At 39.3% G+C, this 17,629-nt stretch overlaps 1 protein-coding gene across 1 annotated transcript in view; it reads right to left on the bottom strand.

Annotated features, from left to right (window-relative positions):
• Positions 1-17,629, bottom strand: part of SLC1A1 (solute carrier family 1 member 1) — a gene marked incomplete at both ends in the record, with an annotated part of 48,883 nt that overhangs the window by 30,279 nt on the left and 975 nt on the right. The window contains one exon of the mRNA XM_084224808.1: positions 4,775-4,915. Coding sequence (XP_084080934.1) covers positions 4,775-4,915 — 141 coding nt within the window. The remainder of the gene's footprint in view (positions 1-4,774; positions 4,916-17,629) is intronic.

The raw sequence follows: 17,629 nt of genomic DNA, 5'->3' as shown, positions 1-17,629 counted from the left end.
CTGAGGATGTCCATGTCCTTGGAATATGTGTTATTACACAGACGCCTATAGGGCCTGTATCTGACGATCACAGCTGTTGGACCTGTGTATCTGTTCACATCCTCAGTGGCACTTTAAAAATGCATGTGTTAAAGTGGTAGGTGCTGTTGCCTATCTCTTGTCCCCAGCAAGCCTCTCCTGTCAAAATGCAGGCTGAGTTAACATTCAGGCAATGCAGTCAAACCTCCACTCAACACTCACCACAACTGGCTCAGTGATGGAGGCAAGAAAGGCTCATTTGCAAGGTTTTAATCCAGCAGAGTAACACCACGCCGAAGGACAAACCCGAAGAAAGTGCACGAGCCACGTGGAGCAGGCAGCTTATCTAGGGGAAGGGGTGGGGGGTGGAGCTAAGGGGTAGGCAGGGGGGCCTGACCACCAGGGGTAGGGGGATGGCCACCAGGGGTACCAAACCAGTGACAGGGGGAGGAGAAACCAGAGGAAGTCATGACACCAAGTCCTTGGGGGAGACCGTTTTTTCCCTTTTGGAGTGATGACTCTATGGTAAGTAGTTCATGTTTCCAGGGCTGAGGGCTTGGGGATTGACCAAGGGGAGAGTTCATGGGATGCTACAGCACTTGGGGCTACAATATATTCAAAGCTACTGTAGTTAAAGCAGCAACAATACTTCAGCTGGTTCAGAATTAATGTCTTTTTAGTTTACAAGTTAAGGGGATGCAAATAGCTCACTGTGAGACAAAAACATTGTCATGTTATTGTGCCTTTGCTGAAGGTTAAGTGTGTGCATCAGAGACAATTACAATAGCTCATTTGGTACATAACTCTAACTAGACTGTGATGCTGAGTCCAAAGGCGTCTAGGAAGTTTTGATGCTTTTTGTAAATTTATGTCATGCCAAAATACTAGATTTTGGTTACAGGTAACAGTTTTGTGCATGAATCACCAAGACAAAATTGGGAGCAGTGGCTGATGTATGAGATGGTTATATGGTCACTCAAAGGTACCTGCATGGGCTGGCGATTTGTCTAGAGAGAAATCTTGTGGAGTTCAACCAAACAAAAATGCAGAGCTCTACATTTGGGCAGGAATATTGCAGGGAACCAGTGCATGCTGGAGGCTGACTGGAACAGCTCTGCAGAGAAGGATGTGGGAGTCCTGGCAGACAACAAGCTGACCACGAGACAGTAAGATCCCACAGCAAAGCTGGCCAACAGACTCCTGGGCAATACTATGACAAGCACTTTCAGCATGTGGAGGGAGGTGACCTCTCTAAACACAACACCTGTGAGGCCGCACCTGGAGTACTGGGTCTAGTTCTGGGTTCCCCAGCAAAAGAAGGGGATGGACTTACTGGACTTAGTCCAGCAAAGGGCCACAACTATGATGAGGGTTTTGGAGCATCTCACACATGAGGACAGCTGGGAGAGCAGGGACTGTTCAGTCTGGAGAGGAGAATGCTCAGAGTGACCTTAGTCATGTGTATAAATTGCTGATGGGTGGGAGTGAGTACAGAGCCAGGCTCTTAGCAGTGGTGCCCAGAAACAAGACTTGAGACAATACCATGAGATTTAATCTGAACATGAAGACACTGCTTGACACAGCCTGGATTTTTAGGTAACAGGGGAGGGCCACAGAAGTGGCTTCTGTGAGAAGCTGCTAAAGCTTCCACCATGCCCGACAGTGACAATCTCTGATGGCTCTGAAGATGGACATGCTGCTGGCACAATTAGAGAGGCTGGTAACACCTCTGTGATGACACATTTAAGAAGAAAAGCAAACCAGCACGTGCGCGGTTTTTTCCAGCGGTGGCGATGAGCCGTAGCCGCCGCCATCTCGACGTGGCCCACGGCGGGCCTTGCCTGCCTGGCCACCCCCAGCCAGCCACGCCGTGGGCAGAAGGACAGAGGGCGTGGTGGCTTTCCCTTCCCAGACCCCTCCTGAAGGGAGACGTTAAACAGTGCCAGCGCCGTGGCAGCCGTCACCGCCCGTGCCATGGTGGGGGGGTCACCTGGCCGGCAGCGGAAACACAACGAGCGGAACCCAGACCTCAGCCTCTCAGCACTGTGGGATCCCGCAGGAATCTCTGGTTTGGTAGCACTTGTTGCCGACTGTACCTACACAGAGCAGTTTTTCTTCTAATCAGAGAAGAGGAGGAAGTGAGGACACGTGAGAGAAAACAATACGGTGGCATCAAGGTCAGTGATGCCTTGAGGGGAAGGAGGTGCTCCAAGTGTCAGATGTGAGATGAGGACTGTGGTGAAACAAACTGTCCCCCTGTAATGCATGAAGTCCATGGGAGATGCAGAGATTCCCTCGCAGCCCATGGAAAAGGGGCTCCCGCTGGAGTGGGTGGATGCTGGAAGGGGCTGTGATCCATGGGAGACCCGAATAGAGAGGGAGGGCCCCGCTTCCAGAGACAGAGAGAGAGGGCCCTCGCTTCCAACGAGAGCAGCCTGTCCTTAGAGGACTGCAGCCTGCGGACGAGTGACCCACGCCACAGCAGTTTTGGTAAGACTGTTTGCCCGTGGGAGGGATCCCACGGCAAGGCAGAGAAAAGGCTCCTCTCCCTGAGCGAACAGAAAATCTCAGGTGATGAACTGACCAGAACCCCCACGCCCTGTCTTCCTGCACTGTCAGTGGGAAGGAGGGAGGGGCTGAGAAGGAAAAAAGGTGTTTAAAAGGCTTATTTTACTTCTTGTTATCCTCCTCTGACTCTGTTAATAATAAATTTATCTTATACCTTAAAATTTGAACTTGGTTTGCCCTTAGAGTATTTTTCTCCCAGTCCTTAACTCATGAGCCCTTCATTATTTATTTTTTTCCCTCTCCTCTGCCCAACTGCAATAGAAGAAGGTGAGTGAATGACTTTTCTGGCTGTCTGGTGTTTAGCCAGTATCAAACCATGACACCCTGCATGGGCATTGTATTAGATAGTTTCAAGAGATCCCTTCCAACCTCAATCATTATATATGACTCTGTGTAAAAGAAGAAAAATTACTAGTATGCTTTGTAATCATTCACAGGTTTACTTGTTCAATTCAAATGTGCATTTCTGATGCTTGGAAGGTTAACATACCTATTTTAAAAGAGGCAATATCTCATCAACATCCTGAGGATGGATAAGGGGGAATAGCATCATGCGCAGACATTTGTGGCTCATTTGCAAAGCCCTATATACTCTATCGAAGTAGCTTCTGCTTTTATCTATCTTGTTTCCTTTCCCTTGTCTAAAATTCTAATATAGAAGTGTAGAAAAAATACGCCCTTACATGCTAAGGAAATTGGATATGCCAAGGTCAGAATCAGCGCATCTCATTCTTACCATGAGATGCTCTGATTCTGACCTTGGCATATCCAATTATACAGTCATTTCTGTATTTGTCTGTAATCTGCAATCTGTAAAATCCAAGCTTGTGTTAGTAGTTACAAGTGCAGTTTACTCATATTGGAACATTATACATTAAATAAGCACAATGTTTTTTAACAGAATGATTCTTGTTTTACCTGTAAGTGCTGGACAGATAGATTTAAAAAATAATTAATTTCATGATTATTCTAATGATCCAATTTATTTCTGAAAACATGAGCCCAACTTCCCTCATAAATAAAACCTTGCTCAAAAAAAGAAATGTCTTAGTCTTATCTTGGCAGCTTTTCCTGGATTGCCTGACACAGACTAAGGTTCTCCTCACCTTTACACACTAACAATTGTTTAACCTTCCTTCATTCCTTTGGACCTATCCCTTGACTATTTTGTGACATCATTTCTCACTCTACCTCTGGCAGCTTTCCATTCTGGATTTTGCAGCTCTTGAAATTCTCCATTTCAATTCTAACACTGGGTTCCTCTCACTCTGCATTACAGATATGAATATCTAGATGTGAATATGTTGTCAAAACAGAGGTTTTGTGGAGATGAAAAGGGACCAATGTGTCTTGATTCACTGCAAGAAGCTAAAAGAAAATAGTCACAATCCTTGCATACTCAGTAAAGACTTAAAGAGAAGTTTACTTGGCTTTCCCTTTTTTGAAGGAAGTTATTTCTAAGGAAAGGCTATTTGATGTTCAGTTCTGTCTCCTTGCTTTGGGCTTTCTCCACCAAATCTTTCCAAAGTTTTCTCTGTGGCTGAACTGTTAGCAAATTCTAGCATTTAGGGAAGGGTTCCAGCCAACAGCTTGCTTGCTTTTCCCAGAAGAAGGAAGCTTTGCTTCCCTCTTGTCTTCCTGGCCACACAGTCTCCCAAGCACTCACTTGGTTCAAAGGCATTTTCAGTTTTGGGGAAGTACAAGTGGACTCGCAGAAGGGTTCAGTGAATGCTAGAGCTCATGCAAGGTAGCTCAGGGAAGTTTGCTGAGACCAAGGAAGTATACTCTTTTTGTGACAAAAGGCAATGAGATCAGCTCTCCCTTGCTTGTGAAATGGCATCATGAGACTGCTTATAACAGTTAACTCTACTTCAAAATATGCAGTTTCAGCTTTCGGCTTGCAATGTGCTTGACCCACTTCTGAAAATAGGGAGAGAGAGATAAAAGAATCTATAGATTTGCAAAGGTATCAGCTCACAGGTCTATATAATGTCATAGATAATAGTGCTAATTATTCAAAATCTTTTCTCATTCTCATTATATAAAGAAATAATTTAATCTAAAGGTATGAAATCTCTGTTTCTCAGTATAGAGTTCCATCAAGTTGTTTTTAGGGGTTATTTCCTTTAGAAAGAAAGCTAACCCATAATGATAGTCCCACGAGCTAACAGTACATTTTCAATCATACCTGTGATCATACTTGATATGATTAATGGCAGAATGATGAGTTTGAGCATTCTCATCAGCAATTCCCCAGGAAATGCAATGTAGACTTTATCCAACTTAGACAGATTGCCATATTCCCGTACCAGCACACCAATCCCAACACCTAAAAGGGACATAAAAATGTTACACAAATTAGATGTAGTTTATAATAGAAACATGTGAGACAACGAGAAAAAATAGCAGAATAAAAAGAGCAAGAAATAAACACATTTTCACAACTATGGTACAACTTCTAAATCAGGTAAGGTCAGATATTTCCTTTTCTAATGATAAGCAAAGTAATAACACATAATTCTGAAGCTGGATGTCTTTAGGTATGTCTTGGGAAAAACCTGATTAGGTACTCTGATTATCAGTCTGGTCCAGGACTGACTTTTTACCCACTTTCACTAGTTCTAGAAGACTCATAAATGGCATTAAAAAAATCAATAGACTATATAAACACTACCAAACACTAAAGAGAGATGGTGATATAAATACTTCAGATGATTTCTTTTGGTGAAAATAAGCCTACCCAGCAGCAATACTTTCAGTAATTGCTGCTCTACATAATTAGGAAAGAGTGTGACTGTAATCACTAAATTAATTTAATAACTTCCAGGAAACAGAACAACAAAAATACACTCTGCTCACTTCCCAATCATTTCACAACACAACCAGCCCACAAATACCAGACTTTAAATTCAATCAGTGATTGAGCCAAGGAACCTTTACACATTCTCTTATCTTTGGATTATATGAATTATCAGATAGTTCCCACTTCTGAGACAAACCACAGATAAGAGATCTACCAAAAGAAAAAAAATCATGGGCCAAAATTCTTCAGTTTGACAGGCAATAGCTTTATTTTCCATTCCAACACGATTTTCAAATTAAAATTACTGTTACAGGAAATGTGTTGATCAGTGTCTAAAAAGCACTAGAACTGTCTAGAAGTGTTGTTTCATATAGAAGCTTGGTAATGCTTCAGTCCTGAATGAAAAGAGATCAAGAGATCCAATTTCTAACTAGATCCAATGAAAGAACAAGTCAGAACTCTTCATCATCAAAATCAAGCTAAATGAAAATTAAAACAGATTAAAAACCAAGTCTTTCCTGTTAATAAAGATGGAAAATTAACCAGATTACCTTCCAAGAAAATGAGCTGCTCTAGTCAACTATTAAGATTTCTGATCAAGGTGTAATCTCTGCCAGTGAATACAGACAGTTTGAATTCCTTGGAGCAATCTTCAATCTTAACAGCCTTGAAGATATTTGCAGTATTATGCAAATAACCTTGATTAAAGAATGATAAGACACAACGATATCTATTTCTCATCTAGGGACTGAATTAGATGGGTTGAAAATATTTACTCTGCACTTTTAGATAAGCCCACGCAAGATAAGATTCCATTTGTAAAATGGTTACATGAATTGAAGTTAGTTGCTAAGGCTTTGATCCTGAAAGCACTAGAGTAAATAGCTGAATCTAACCATACAGGTAATTTCCATGTCTTCAGACAAGTCATGTAACTTAGGGTAGACATTTGCTAAAATTGCAGCAAGACTGAACCGCATTCAGTCTTGTAATGCCACTTTACTTTCAGCAGGTATGACGAGGACATGTTCTAACCATCTGGCTTTCATTCTATATGACTGTCATATTTGACTAGATGGAATTCTGATCATTGTATATTCAGCAGGATTGCTAACAGGTAGAAAGATTCACCCTTGTTTTAATTCTTGAGGGTTCTGTTTTCCACTTCTTTAGATTTCACTACAAAAACTTCCCACATGCTCTCAAAATTATAGCACGGTTTCCTTAAGATGTTCCATCTATATACTTATACCAGTTCTGTTTGATTTTTTTTTTTTTAATTGAGGATATTATTTATCTAATGACAATAGCCGAGAACAGGGTTTCAACAATCTCTTGACATTACATTATTGCTCTCAATTCCTTATTCATGCAATTTCTTTACCAGACAGCACACTTATACCCATATTAACTTGTGTAGTATGCCAAACTACAGCAAAATGCAGCTACTTTTTAACTGCAGTTAGCATCTCTCATATGCTGCTTGAATATATATAATGGAAAATTAAGAAATTTTATTTTGTAACAGTAACAAGAGAAGATTAGAAATTCAACAGAATAAACTTGCTGTTGTACAGGAAATCAACATGTGTAGAACTTTTTGATCCTTATCTCAATAACCAAGTTTAACTTGGAAATTTCTTCTGGGAATTGTAACAGACAAAAAGAAGTGTGGTTCAGCATAAACACATTTCACAGGGTAACCACTGCTTTTAACATCACTTTGATTATAGCAGCCCTAAGTAGAGACAAAATGTTATAAAAATCTCAATTTCTCTAGATGAATGCTACTGATAACTCCATTATTTCTAAAATTAAAATCAACAATTACTTTTAACAACCTTAAAATACACTATAGTCTTCAAAGCTGCTTCTATATAATAGGAGTCCTTCCTTCTTATTTTTTATTTTTATTCTTATTTTAATTTTTTATTGTTTTTTAATTTATGGAATAATTTGCTTCTACTTTTTGAAGAGCACAACATCTTTTTTCCTACTCGCCCTCTTCATCTTTCCTGAAGGAGTTTCAACTACTCCATCTTTCTTCTCATCCATGATAAATTGGTTTTATTTCTTTTCCATCTCTTCTTTTTGTTTTTCTTTCTTGTCCACATAGCTAAGTTAGGTCACAATTTTTACCACAAGACCAATCCTTTGCTTTCAGCTCAATGACACATTCTGCTCAAGCTCCACATTTCTGCAGTATTGGGCAGATGTGAAGAATGATGGTGGAATAAATGGTACAATCCCATATCTTTAATTTAAATTTTTAAGGAAAATATATCCTTGTAACTGTGCATAGTACAGCACATGCTGTATAGCATGGCGTCTACATTTCCTCTCCCAAGCAGCAAGTGAAAGGTGCAGTCTGGGTCCCTGAGATTACAAGCATAATGAAGGGGACATGACAATTCTCACAAGCCCTAACTCCTTGCTACAATTCTCCCAGGTAGCACATAAGGCTTTTTATAGGCTTGGTAAGAGACAGAAAATCCTTGAAAGAAAAGGTGCAAATACAGACAAAGCAAGTGAGGGATGAGGATGAGAAGAACAAGAAAAACAAAGCAGAACAAAATCACTGAATATAAGCACACCAAATGAAACCCATTGGCACCCAACTTTCAGGGAGTCCTAGCTTAAAAAGCCAGAGGGAATGCATGTTTCCTCTCTATAGGATGAGCCATTTTTCATTGTGTTGCCCAGAAAAAAGGCAGCAGAAAGTGCTGCAAGGGGTTATCTAGCACCTGCAACTGGCTCTACTTTATGTAGCACTAGATCCATTACATCTGCCAAGCCTGAGGCTTTACAGAACCTAGGAGACGATGGCTGTGTGTAACAAGGTGGCAGAACCAGTCCTGCCTGTGTATGTATGTTCAGTGAGCCCACCACTGAAATTAGGTAAAATGTGTCTTGGTAGACCATTATGTTGAGGTTTCTGTCTAACTGCAAAATATTTTCTGTGACATCTGGGTATCTGGTGAACAGTAACTTATTGCAATCTGATCTTCATCTGGAGTGTTTTTTTGCATATTGCTTGTTCTGATATGTTATCTATCTTTGTATGGGAACGATTATAGGGCTACTACATTTTTCTTTAAGTACCTTCCTGCAGTTCACGACACAGATTTAGAAATGAGTAAAAAACCTACACACACTCTGTTCAAAACATTGGCATAATCTCCATGCTCAGTTATATTAGCACACATGGGGTGTGTCATAGATTGTCCTACAGCTATTGTAAACTTGTAAAAATGTGCTGGCAATTCAGAAGCCCCCAGGCAGCTCAACATGGAGACCATTTACAATTTTTCAGAAAGCAATAGCTAAACCCTGAGCCCTTTTTTGTGAGGTCAACAAAATACAGACTTTGAATTTGAAAACTCAGAAACCCTGAGTATCTGAATCTGTTCAGGATATGCAATATGACATAACTGTACTTATTTGCTTTACATCATTACTATTGTGGGTTAGTTGCTCTTCAGAACCTGATTACATCCCTGGTAAGAATATGGTAAGATAGCATGCCCCTTGACTTTCTTTACCCTCACAAGGTAGAGGGTAAAGAGGTAGAACAACTCACAATTTAGAAACAGATAACCTGAGTCTACATATAAACATGCCTGCTTCTTTTTCTCACTGAAAGAGAATATAAAACAGGAAAAAAAAAAAGTTCTCTAACAGGTGGGACTCCCTCATGCTATTTACATTCATGGATGAGAACACTGGTTTGGGATGCACAGTTTCTATTGACAGGGAGTTCTCCATCAGTGAGCATGACACTGAAGAAACAGCATATCACCTTCGCTTCCCACTGACTTTATCATGTGAATGATCCTTAGGAGTGAACCATAAAGGCAATGAGAAAAGGAATCCAGCATATATTTTTTGTAAAACTAATATTCTGTTTTGTAAAATTATCTGTTCTGTAGCACATGTAGCGCTCTGAAAAAAAAGCTGTGGTATTTATTTTTCCTGTTTTCTTAAAATTTCATAATATGGAAACGTCTCACTGAAGCAGAATTAGTGACCCTGGCTGATGCTGATAGACAGTGTGGGAATTACAGGAATTTTGCTTTGACTCAGCACTGAAAGAACAAAAAAAGTCACATTGTTCAAACCTGGTATTATTTAATTGTACTGTAGCAATATCTATTGTGCTATTAACTAAGTGATTAACCTTTTCATAATTTCACATTATATGCTGCACAGACGTGACAGACTAAAACAATTACTTCTATCATTTTAGTGAGTCTTAACTGGATTAACCTCACAGCAGATGATTCATGGAACTGAAAAGGCTAGCAAACAAAGTTCACTGATTTGATTTCAAACACAATACAAAATATTCAATATAAACATATCAAACTGCAGCATAGGCAGGAAGGAGTTTTACAGTATGATACATTCTCAGTCCTTTAGTAATATTTTATAAACCAATTTTGTCTGCTCTCTCCATAGAGTTTCTCTTATCACTGCTGTCTCTTAATGCAAAGAAATACAGTGCCAACTACAGAACAGTAAAGGAGAGAGTGTGGAAGAACATATTACAAAGGCTTATAAACATAATATTTCAGCTCTTTTTGCATTATTTTTAATACTTTCTAATGTTACATATTTTACTGTTTTACACTCTACCTTCCAATAAACACACTGATGTTGATTGAAATAAGAGGATTCTTGGAAAAACTGCAGGCAACCACTAAGGTATAAAAGTTTCAGGGGTATAATTACATGGTAACTAATCTTAACTCTATGGTTGCTTGTGGTAGCCAGACTACCAGCTTGCTTACAAAAACATAAGAAAAGTTCTCTTAGAAATCTAGAAGAGAGTTTCCATATCAGTTCTTGGTTTACTGAAGAATATTTAGTTGCAATGCATAAGAGAATGGCTTGTCCTCTGGTGAGACCCCCTGATGCTCTCTCATTATCCTGTTGGGGGTGCAGTGGTTGTAAACTCCTTCACACAAGTAACATATTGTCATCTGACTGCAGAGTGAGAAAAGTTCAGGACAGTGACTCCCTGTGATGGACCTTCAGGAATGAAGGCAAGGTGGAATGCTGGCCAGGGGGGGAAATATCAGCTTCTCCAGTGTGGTTGTACTGCCTTTACTCACAGCAGGTTTGAAGGCTACCGCAAACAGCAAACCCACATAACTCCTGCTACTTTCTGTGCTGCAGGAGACTGGAACAGGGCTGATAACATAGGGCAGCCTGTAGCAGTCACCACTAACACAGAGCAGCCTCTCTGCTATGCAGCCCTGCACATGGCACACCTCATCCTTAGTCAAACTAAGAGCAGTTAGTTCACTCAGCCAGGAAAAAGGAAATAGTGGCTATTTTCCAGTGACTGTGCGATCACAGTGCTGCTGAATCTGAACCAGTACTCCCTCCAAACATGCAGAGGGCTAACCAGCTCAATTATTTAAAAATGTCTCTGGATTTTCTCTCCTTTATCCAAACAGAGTGTAGATGAATTCCACCTGTACATATCTTTCAAATATTTTCCATGTGTGGATGAAAATTCCTTCAGAGAAAGCCAAGAAAAAAATATGCAGGTGAAGGAAGAAAAAAAAACCTTTTGACTGTGACTCATCTGGCTAGAACTCTTGTACAGAATCTACCGCTAAAAAATAAACTAAGTTGTACCAGAGATAAGATTTTTTTTCTTTCACAGTTTTCCATAACTTGACTTACTATGTTTGTGAAGTAGTGTGATTACAACCTTAACATAACAAATTTATTTATTTTATAGGCAAGGCCATGTAACAAACTAAACAATCTGGGAAAAATTACAGTTCTGTCCCAGCAGCTATGCAACCAGCATTTCTTCATGAATTAGGATGTGTCCTGGTGAAAGTACTTGTTCTGTTGGGAAATACTCTGTGAAACTCATTAAGGTTTCGGGAAAAGCAAAATCAGTGTCAAACACATATGAAAGAGCACTATATGATAATTTAAAAAATGAAGAGCCTACCTTTTGAGACAAGATGAAAGAGTTTAGTTTGTCCACCATGGATGAGTGAGGTAGGAATATAGATAAATGGTTGAATACTGGTGATGGAGTAATATTTTAATTATTGGATGCACAGTGAAACAATACATTTATAGTGGAAATTGTAAGGCTTTGAACCATCAGATTGAAGAATACAGCTTCCTAGGAGCATGTACATCATCAAACATCCTATCCAGCTTTAAGATGAAGCATGGCATGTAACAGAATTTTATCTACAATGGTGCAACCCAAAGCAGCAGAGGCTAGATACAATAACCCAGGGGGTATCCTTCTATCTCTCTATTCCTGTACTTTACAGTAAAATTGAAAGGTAACCCGACAACAGGAACTCATCTTTCTTCTTTTGCAGACTTTCCTTCTGATCCCTTTCATATATCACTTCTAAAACCATTACCCTACTTCATCTCATCCATCTATGATATGTGAGCCTTCTTTAATTACGCAGTCATCCAGACATGTATAGGTCTTAGTGCTTCCACAATGTCTCCCAATGCATTACAATTTATAAAGCAGTGCTTTTGTTTAGACCTCTTTTCTCAATCATTTCAGAAACTCATGTCTCCCAGTTGTAGCATCTAATGTTTTGCTTATATCGCCTGATACACAGTACCATAGGCACCATTACAATGCCACAAACAAAAAACCAATAATTTCTCACCCTTCCTTGTAAAACCGCACTGATTTTCTGTTCTCTTTCCACAATGTTTTGCTTGCTATCCCAAAGCTCTATAAGCACTTTTGTACATGGATAGCCTTAGAGATATTAGCTCAGTAGAGCACATCAGGAGAAATGCATTTTCACACAAGAAACGAAATGGTTGGAAGCGGTATAAGAAAGGTGAAAGGCTATTAACTGGAAATATCTGCCAAATTCTAACCATTGTTATTGCTTCTTTCATGAGAGAAAAGGACAGTAAACAGGACATTCTGTTCTAGTTCTCTCCCCTTGCTGGAAGAGCAATGGAATGATTGTGACCGAGATAAGCAGATAGAAAGGCAATTTCATGGACACTAAAGACAGAGAGATAGCAACATGCAGTAACATTGTTATTCTGAAACTAATGAAGACTTCAAAGCATTGAGAAAACAGATATATGACCCAGAAAATTAGCTCAGATTAAGCAAGGCCAGGTTGTTCGCCATTCCAAAAGCATGAAAGGGACACAAAATTTGAAACGCAAACTCCAATACCCTGATCTTCAGATGTGATACAGATGTGTTTTCACTGCACAAGACAATATTGTGGGACTATAAGCACAACTCCTATGGAGCATTTGTAGAAAAAAACCCCTAAACTTCCAAGCAGCGCAACTGTTGTTTGTGAGTAGTCTCAACCTGAACATTATCTTTTTTGGTGGGGTATATAAAAGGAAAGTGTCTTTATGCTTTGTTTTTAAAATGTAAATATAAAAGAAAAGAAATTTTTGCAATTACATTGCAATTTTTGCAATTACATCTTCCCTTAAATAATATTGGGAAATTGGACATAGTAAATATTTTTTTGATACTAATATTGGTGTTCTTGGTTCAAATGTAAAAATAATACCTGTAGACTTTGGTAGTTTGGGGACGTTGCAGACTGTAAATTGACATTAGGCTCACCCTTTCCAAAGATTTAAAAATTCAGCTCTAGTGATAGTTTCACTTCACTTGCATAAAGTAAAACCCACAGACTGTGTTAAAACAAACAATAAAATTGGAAAATTTACATGCCAGAGGAAGAAATAAAAGATGGGTTTCAAAACAGTTCAAAAGAGGCATCATGCTTAACTTCAATTATGCTTGAATTCTTTCATTGTCTGACTTCCTGACTTAGAGCATTTTTGATCCTCATGGCATGTGAAACTCCCAGATGAAATTATTTGTCATTCTGCATTTTACTTTCCATAGTTAAAATTAAATTCAGACATTTTCTCAGAATGGCTGTGTTTCATACATTTCTGAAGAGATCCCATCCTCTATTAAACTGTTCGCAAGTGTTACAGAGAAACGCAGATATAAGAATCATCACTGTCTAGAGAGGCATAGAAAGTCACAAGTATCATCTATGCTGTTTGGAGGCACAGCAAGAAGAAAACAGTTTTCTGTTAAATTTCCATGTAGATTCATATTGATGATCAGTTGACTGATTTCCACAGTTGATTCAAGATATCTGGTTTTCATTTTTTATAAATTCCAAATTAATAAAATGCTATGCTTCAGAATTCAGGAAAGAAATTGAATGCTTGTCTAACATCTATACTTGTCAGAAACAAAGCAATAATTCTTTTGTTTTATTATATTCCACTTATTCCCTAAGAACTTCTTTCTTGCAATTTTGCTAGTGTATTTCAAGAGACTATAAATCTGCTTCATTGTTTGGAACCTTACCACTGTATTGTATAAGCAAGAAACAGTACTGAAGACAGCCTAAACTAAGCTAAGAAGCCACTTTTTGATATGGGTACAAGGAGGGTGAAATGGAAAATGGTGAAACTTTACTTCATATCAAGACTGGCTTTTGCTATTTAAATTGCATTTGCTAGAGACAGAAGCAACTTAAGTGTCAGAGAATTAATAGGTTTTTGGGGTTTAGATGCTGTAGCCAACATCTGCAAAAAACCCTCAGGAACAGGGTGAGCTCCCTGGATTCAGGTGGCCTTCTGCATAGGGAAAGGTCATCAACAGAGTGATAGGTTACTAAATGTTCTGTTGTTGTCTTCACCCTATGAGACATTCATTCTTGTATGAATGCACTGGTGGGCTTCCAGTAATGCAGAATTACTGCTATGAAAATCAGCTGTCAAGTCCCCTTGTGTCTGATTACAGAGGGAGCACAGCCCTTCATTTGGCAGGTGTGAATGGACCTGACTTGTCTAGAAACAAAGAAATACTCTTAAAGTGAGATATTACTACTTAATATTATAATATAAAATAATAACTTCCATTAACATTATAGAGAATAAAGGCATAAAACTGCTAGGGGGTATCATAAAACACAAACGAGAAGATTCAGTGGCTAGTGCACTTACCAAATCCTGGTAAATCATTTTAGTCACAACACTCAAAGTTTCTGCAATGCTGGTGTTACAACAGGAACCATGCATATTTTAATCTCATTCTCAAATGCAGGAAGAAAAGGAGGTCTGATACCCGCCTGAATCTTTCAACAATGCAACTGCACAAGCAAAGCATCTGATCCTGCAGAGACTGAATAAATTCACTCCAGAGGTGGAAAAGTCAGGTGTTTAGGCATGCTCCAGCCTCAATACCTGATCCCCGCTCTCCCTTTTACCCCATCCCTGCCTTACATCACTGCTTGCTGCAGCTCGCGTTTTTGCGCGTTCTCTGGCCGCCCGGTCCCGGCTCTCCCTTAGCCACCTCGGACAGCTCCCGCCGCCCCTGCGCCGCCCACCCGGCTTCCGGCAAGGCACGAAGGTTCCTTTTTCGTGGTGTTTTGAGGTGTACAGCGCAAGGACCATGTACACATGTGAAGAGGAGAACGATGGAGGAAGGTAATGGCAGAACAAAAAAGGGTTTATTGCTGCCTCTCACTGAGACTGCACTGGCACACCCCTGTTGAACAAAGGGCTGAAGAAAGGACACCTGACATTCACAGTCTCTGGTGCCATTAGCTTCCTCCTTCTTTATCAATCTCAATATTGCATTTCTCACATGTCCACATGGAAACCTGAACAATTTCAGTGTCCCCAACGTGTGCTGTTGAGAAAAGCCCAATCCCAAGTCACAGACAGGCTCAGAGGTATCTTAAGTTCTGAATATGTTTAGGAAGTGACAGACACCCCATACAGTGATTTAAAAAAACAAAAGTATTTGCAAATTTAGGTGAATTGAATCCCTCAGAATAATCTTTCCCAGATACAAAGCTGCTACCGAAAAAAAAAAAAAAAAAGCTAATAGATTTCAAAATTACCAGTATATAAAAAAATTGTAACTTGCGTATAATTTCTGAGAACGTAAAATGATCTTGGCTCTAGTATAGCATACTTCTGCAACTTAGTGCCTTGGATCATAAGTACACAAATCACTCACACTTTAATTTCCATGGTAAGAAAAAAGCTGTTCTGATGAAGAACTGCACAATATTACAGGCTATCAGGCTATGACATACAGACTAATGAGCAAGTATTTACACATAATCAGCCTTTTACTTTCATGACTGGTTTGTCTGCGTTGCAGCAGTGACCTTTTGGAGACAAAGTGATGACAAATAAGAAATAGTCTATGAGAAACCTGTGAAGTGTGACTTAAACTCTCCGTATGTAATCGCCCTTTGGACACCTGTTTCAGGGTGAGTAATTTTCAGGGATATTTCCAGTTTATTTTGTCTTGCTTGTATAATCTGGAAACAATGTAACTTTCTATAAAATGGGCTGAAGAAGCATTTGAAGCAAATTGACTTGTAAACTACTTTTGTTAGCTCAGTTGCTTTGGGCTCAGTAAGGCCAGTAGAACAAAAGATGCAAGAAACACCTGCTTTTGCAGGTATTTGTGCGAGGCCGCTGCTCTCCTGGTTACACATCTCTTCACTTCAGCTTGGTGACCTAAAGCTGACTCTCTACTAAGGCAAGGAAAATAACCACTTGAGCCTCAAATTTTGTTTTCTTTGAATATGCATTCAGGTGTTTTCACCCAAAAGACATGACACTCCAGATATTTTGTGTACAGATTTTAAATTACACCCCCCCCCCCTCCCCCACTGCTACGAAAGAAATTCTACGAAAGAAATTCTGATATTTTTGAAAAGGGAAAGGACAGGAAAAAGGTTGAATGCTTAAGATAATAATACTCTGGAGGTCTGGAGGTCTTTTCCAGTACCTGAAGGAAGTACTGTTTGGAAATCTGAGGCGTTTCTGTCTCTTTTCAGAGTTTCACACAAGTAATCAGGAAAAATTTTCAACTGAGTAAGGGTACTAGCAAAGATAGCCATACTTCAGTTAGATGCTGAACATGGCTCTGAGGATGATGAGCAAAAATCATGATTCCTTATGATAGTATAGGAATATCAGGTACTTTGCAAGACAGTTGGACAGCTTTCACAGCATATTTTCACAGCTTGATGCATTTATTATTTCCATACACTTCTGAAAAGTCTTTTTTCTTCTTTCAAAATGATATGCCACTCTTCTGCTCATAAATGCTAAATTGTTCTTCCAAACAAACTAGATTAACAAACCTCAGACCAATTTCCCAGGATGTATTAAAAAGAATGAATATGTAAATTTAATTATGAAGGGTTTGTGGACTCTAGGTAAATTACAAACTTTACTCATGCTATAGTAAAGTGATGATATATCATTTAACTCCATCTTTACACGGGTTTCACTGTTCTTCTTGTGTACCTTCACCTTTGAGAAATACTGGAAATGCTGCAGATACACAGTTCCTTGGAAAGGTAATTTGGTCCAAGGCTCACAGAATTACTATGAAGATTCTCTTTGACAGTATTACAGAGCTCCCCTGAGTTATGGACTGTTAATTACAGTGTAGCAGGCAGAGAAGTTGAAGGACATAGCAGGTGTTGGGAGCCTGTCTTCTTACTGGGAATTCCTATTGGGTATTAGGGGAATTGGGGTCAATTGTTCCCACAGCTCCTGCATTGTCACACACTGTGGCTCTCAGAGAAATTTAATTTCAGAATGTTGCACCTGTAGAATCACATCAAAATCTTCAATTCTAACTACAGACACTGAAGATAATAAGAGGGGAGTATTTCTTAACCACTTCTGTAAATCGGAAGTAAGTACGCCAACTCCTGGAAGAACACCTAACAGGACTATATGAAAAAGCAATTGTACACATGCAAACACAGACACATAAATGCACTCCTCCAGTTGTACAGTCAGATTTTCAAAGCAAGGCCCTTAGCACTTGGTATGCAAAACTCACAAATATATTTTTGAACAACGTGAGAAAAATCCAGAGATCTTTCAAACACTGAATGTACTGTGGAAAACACGCACGTATATGTAAGCACTGTTCTGATTACAGCTTATAAATAACTGGGAGGAATTCCAAAATAATAATTCTCTTCTCAACAAATTTGCACTGAAATAGGCGTGGTCGAGCCAAAATTCAAATTAGCAGAAAAGTCATCTGAAAGAGACTCAGACAGCAAGTTAAGGAAGTATTTATAGCACCACTTCTCTACAGGAGAAAAATGTGAACAAGGCTTTCCAAATAATAACAAGGAGAAAATGAAATAAATAGGGCCAAAATTATGCCCT

This window comes from Fringilla coelebs (assembly GCF_963513975.1).
Source record: "Fringilla coelebs genome assembly, chromosome: Z".
NCBI lineage: Eukaryota > Metazoa > Chordata > Aves > Passeriformes > Fringillidae > Fringilla > Fringilla coelebs.
Note: the sequence above shows the minus strand (reverse complement) of the source record. Positions and strands in the feature narration are given on the sequence as shown.